Here is a 5000-nt window from a genome sequence, read left to right as displayed (position 1 = left end):
ATGTATGGAATCATTAACTTTACAACTTTACAACTGCAACATCACCCACTGTTATTTGTCATTGATTGATCGTCCATGATATTGCATCAATATTATCTTATCACAACTTGATACCGCGTTATAGTGTTAATGTAGCAGCTACATGAACTCTTCATTATCATCACATTGCTACTGTAATACTATCACGCTGTGGTACGGCATGCCATCGCCATACAGAGACACCACTGCGTACTTCAAATAAAAATCGGAGTGAGAACATCAGTCATAATTACATACCACCCTACTTGCGCATACCACCGCACACTGATGTTGTTACATTTACTGGCCATACATGTGATGAAGAATGTATATATATAAACTATTCACCTTGGTGGAGGGGCACTGGTGTGTGTCAATAAGACACTGGCAGCTGTATATGCAAAGAGGCTTTGGTCTCTTCGATCAGGGCTGTGGTACTGCTGAGGTTGTAGTTGTTGGATACTAGGACAGTCCTAAATGTAGTGTATAGCCTCCGGGCTCTCATCCGAGGGTCGGAGGTTTGCATCCCGCCCAGGCGCGTGAAGTTGCAATTGTTGCTTTGAGGTTACCGCTGTGGCTGGGCACCACGATGAGTATGGACTAAACTCAGCCAAGTCAGCACCAGCTGACACACGTTAGCGAGTCGGCATTAGTCGACACAGGCCGGGCTCGCCTCATATGCATAGCCCAGGCGAAGCTCAGCTTCGCATATCGAACTTATCTTTATGTAGTGTATCAATGGCTCTTTTGTGATAGTGTCACATACGGAGCATGGCTTGGTTACGCGGAAATCAATTTCCCAACCGCACCTATACCCTAAGCGGAGCCTGTGGAAGATGGCAGCAGCGTTCCTGGAGAGAGTGGTGTCTAGTAACTGTTCTGTACCAGATTGCTGACGGGGATCCTGTAATGACTCATGCACGGTGCTCTATGAATAAAACTTCATATGAGGCATTCCTAATGTGTCTCTTTAGCTGGCTAAGACTAGGTGGAATGTGACCATTGATCAATGAGAGGCTTAAGCTACCCTTTGCTGCAGCATCAGCTGAGTCTTTACCAGAGATGTTTACTTGGCTAGAAACCCACAGTAAGGTAAGGTTTTTATCCTGCTCTACTAACTGCTTGATGTGAAATAAAAATGCCATGACTAACCGGAGGTTATCAGTGGACTGGGCCCCCTAGAGGGAGGATATGTAAGGCCGAGAGAGAGTCTGTAAAGATATGAATGCTTGACTGTGGGGTAACTATAGTATGCCTGAGAGCCATATAGATGGCATACAGCTCAGTTTGTAGAGTGGATGCACCATCTGAGAGACAGTTTGTGTCTTCTGCAACAAACGCAGCCCCTATTCTGATCGACTGAACCACTGACAATGAGAATAGTATCTGCCGCTCAGAGTGCATCAATGTTTGCCTCTAGCTGTGCTACCATAGTAGGAGTACGAAGAGCTTTCGTTGTGGGAATGGTGTTGGTGTGAATCCATAAAGTCCATTCCTTCCAGAGTGGGTGAGGGTAGTAGTGTAGGCCCTATTCATGGTGTCGCCTCGTGACTCACACCTCCCTCCGCAGGACCTTCTGGACTACTCCAACGTCCCTCAGTGGCCGCGGCTGCTGTACTCGACAGCCTTCCTGCACACGGTGGTGCTGGAGCGGAGGAAGTACGGGGCACTCGGCTGGAACATTCCCTACGAGTTCAACCAAGCGGACTTTCAGGCTTCGGTGCAGTTTATCCAGAACCATCTGGATGACATGGATCCTAAAAAGGTACTGCATCCACATATTGGTATTATAAAATTGATAGAATCAATTCAGTATGTCGAAAAAAGCTCCAATCTTTTTTTTTCCAACTGTTGACCTTCTGCACCAGGGCGTATCGTGGGTAACAGTGTGCTACATGTTAGGAGAGATACAGTATGGAGGTCGAGTCACCGAGGATTTCGACAAGAGGCTCCTACTCACGTTCCTGCACGTCTGGTTCAACGAGAGGCTTCTTGCTTCAGATTTCAGGTATCATGATATACTATACCTCATAAATGTGATCCTTAATCACTGTGGAACATACCAAAACACTTGAACAATGTAGCTAAGAGGAAGAATGATCATAAACACAATATTTCTTCATGAGATGGCAAAGCTGTACCCTCTCAATCATGTACTTAGCAAAGGAGAATGTAATATTTTTTTTTGCAGATTCTACCAGGGTTATAACCTACCAATGTGTAAGACGCAAGCAGAGTACCTGGAATTCATCAGCATGTTGCCCGCCACCGACTCCCCGGAGGTATTCGGCCTGCACCCCAACGCTGACATCACGTGAGTTCAACTCAACCTCTCTCCCCTTTTCACCGTTCTCACTCGGCAGTCCAGCTACTGCCGACATGCGTCTGATGAACTAAAGGGGGGAGGAGGAGGAGGAATCCTTAGTTTTATTGGTGGGAAGGAAAGCTAAGGGTAGGAAGTGAAGGAAGAGTAAGATAAAAGTAGGGGGGTGATACCCCTTGCGTGGTGTTTTCTTTGTTGCAGCTGGTCGGGAGTGTGGCTTTATTTTTCTTTTAATTGGAGCCAGGCTGGATTGGAGGAGACATCTTTATTTATTTAAAAGTTTATTTATTAAAAAGTCTGTTAAAATTTGAACTGGGAGCACCAAACAATGGAATATAGGGATAAATTATTTTAATAAGGGAACATAACAATTAACACGGAAACATAAAGTAAATGAGGGAGGATGAACACGGTAACAAGGAATGGAAAGTAAGTGAGGAAGGATGATGTGAAGAGGGACAGAGGAATATGAAGATAAAACGAGGAAAGATGGTGGAACAAGAACAGATAGAACAGGGTAGGTGATGGTGGAAGGGTAATGGCGAAAGGAACATAACAGTAACAAGGAAATGAAGAGAGCTGATGGTAACTGCCGACATCGATTGTTATGATATTCATACTAAAGCTATAAATACATTTCACGGGAGTGATATCTTTTGTGTTGTTTTACGAATAGTAATATATCTTATCCATCTCGTATGCTAATTTTCGCGCCGTTGCTTTGATTTTATGAATATTGATACGCGTATATCTCACCCATCTTGTTTGCTGATATCCAGGCGCACAACAGGAACCCCCTTTTTATATTTGAAGGACAGCAGTCATAAATCTGTTGGCCCGCAGGTACCAGATCAACACTGCAAAGAGTATCCTAGACACCATCCTCAGCATGCAGCCCAAAGAGGGAGGGCAGCGAGGCGGCGAGACGCGCGAGGTTGTGGTTTCTCAGCTTGCACACGATATGATCATGAAGCTGCCTGTTGACTACATTCAGCATGAGGTACAGTGGCAGACACAAAGGGAGAGAGAAAGAGAGAGAGAGAGAGAGAGAGAGAGAGAGAGAGAGAGAGAGAGAGAGAGAGAGAGAGAGAGAGAGAGAGAGAGAGAGAGAGAGGATGGAAGGAAAGGGACAAAAAGTTAATATATAGATTATTCTTGTAGAATTGTTCTAACATTTATTTGTTTTCCCTCCAGATCAAGGAGGCTCTGCAAAGGATGGGTGCCATACTGCCCATGAACATCTTCCTTAGGCAGGAACTCGACCGCATGCAGAAGGTGAACACATGCCTATTCTATTTTAGCTTCTAGTATGGCGTCCCAATTCCACACTGCACTGTTCGCAATAGTTGTTACAGTAACCCGTTTACGTAACTGACGAAGATAATGCTATCTTGAGCAGCAGGAGTTGCTCCCCTCTCTTATATGTAATAGAATATTGTAATTCATGCATGCAAGTCAATATTTATTACTAAATTATAAACAATTAAGATACATGCAAACAAGACAGTCGCCGTTAATAAGGACACCATTCCTTCTAATTCATTGCAGGTTCTGAAGGTAGTAAGGCAAACTTTACACGACCTTCACCTTGCCATCGAAGGCACCATCATCATGAGTCCGTCTCTCAAGGATATGCTGGACGCCATGTACGACGCGCGGGTGCCGGAAAGGTGGCGAAAGGTAAATGAAAAGAAAGAAAATTATATTTATATATATAAACCTACATATATACATATACATAGATAGATAGACAGATACACACACACACACACACACACACACACACACACACACACACACACACATATATATATATATATATATATATATATATATATATATATATTTCTTCGATGAAAGGAGTTTGCTTATGACTTGGTAATTCTTAAGCCCTCAAATTAGTTTACTGTACATAAAGCAATTTATAATTGGTAAATATGGATAGCGCAGACAATTTTCACTTCCGTTAAGAGATCTCATTCTGAACCTCTGAGCCAAATGCTGTGTCTCGAACGCAGGTGTCGTGGGAGTCGAGCACCCTCGGCTTCTGGTTCACGGAGCTGATCGAGCGCGACTGTCAGTTCCGCCGCTGGTATTCGTACGGCCGTCCCAAGTCCTTCTGGATCACAGGCTTCTTCAACCCGCAAGGATTTCTGACTGCAATGCGACAGGTGACGGCCACTTGTGCACTGGGATTTGTTCAGCGTTTGTGTGTGATGTTGTGCTGGCTTATTCATGTCTTAAAATAAGACTTCTTGTAAATTTTCATCTGAACTAATCTAAACCTTTTGTTCAATGATGCATTCGTTCTTCTTTTTTTCTAACAAATTTTATTTTATTAAAGTTACTATATCTCCTTACATAGTATTTGGTATTAACAGGAAGTGACACGACAGCATCGTGGTTGGTCCTTGGATTGTGTCATCCTACAGAACTTGGTGACACGTTTCAACCGCGAGGACATCCACGACCCACCGCCTGAGGGCGTGTATGTGTACGGACTTTTCCTAGAGGGCGCCTCATGGGACCGCAAGCAGGGCAAACTAGCAGAATCACGAGCAAAAGTAAGCTACTACTTGCCATTCTCTAATAATATAACCACAAGAATATCGCGTACTTTTATGCTTTAAAATATTCATATGATTCTAATTTCAGTAGT

At 43.8% G+C, this 5000-nt stretch overlaps 1 protein-coding gene across 1 annotated transcript in view; it reads left to right on the top strand.

The window, feature by feature from the left end:
* The window catches only part of LOC125028726 (dynein axonemal heavy chain 5-like), an 80797-nt gene that overhangs the window by 75097 nt on the left and 700 nt on the right, over window positions 1-5000 (top strand). The window contains exons 94-104 of the mRNA XM_047618206.1: window positions 529-611; window positions 775-888; window positions 1058-1110; window positions 1589-1783; window positions 1887-2026; window positions 2210-2332; window positions 3185-3341; window positions 3536-3616; window positions 3890-4021; window positions 4360-4512; window positions 4723-4905. Coding sequence (XP_047474162.1) covers window positions 529-611; window positions 775-888; window positions 1058-1110; window positions 1589-1783; window positions 1887-2026; window positions 2210-2332; window positions 3185-3341; window positions 3536-3616; window positions 3890-4021; window positions 4360-4512; window positions 4723-4905 — 1414 coding nt within the window. The remainder of the gene's footprint in view (window positions 1-528; window positions 612-774; window positions 889-1057; window positions 1111-1588; window positions 1784-1886; window positions 2027-2209; window positions 2333-3184; window positions 3342-3535; window positions 3617-3889; window positions 4022-4359; window positions 4513-4722; window positions 4906-5000) is intronic.

This window comes from Penaeus chinensis, chromosome 9, assembly GCF_019202785.1.
Source record: "Penaeus chinensis breed Huanghai No. 1 chromosome 9, ASM1920278v2, whole genome shotgun sequence".
NCBI lineage: Eukaryota > Metazoa > Arthropoda > Malacostraca > Decapoda > Penaeidae > Penaeus > Penaeus chinensis.
Note: the sequence above shows the minus strand (reverse complement) of the source record. Positions and strands in the feature narration are given on the sequence as shown.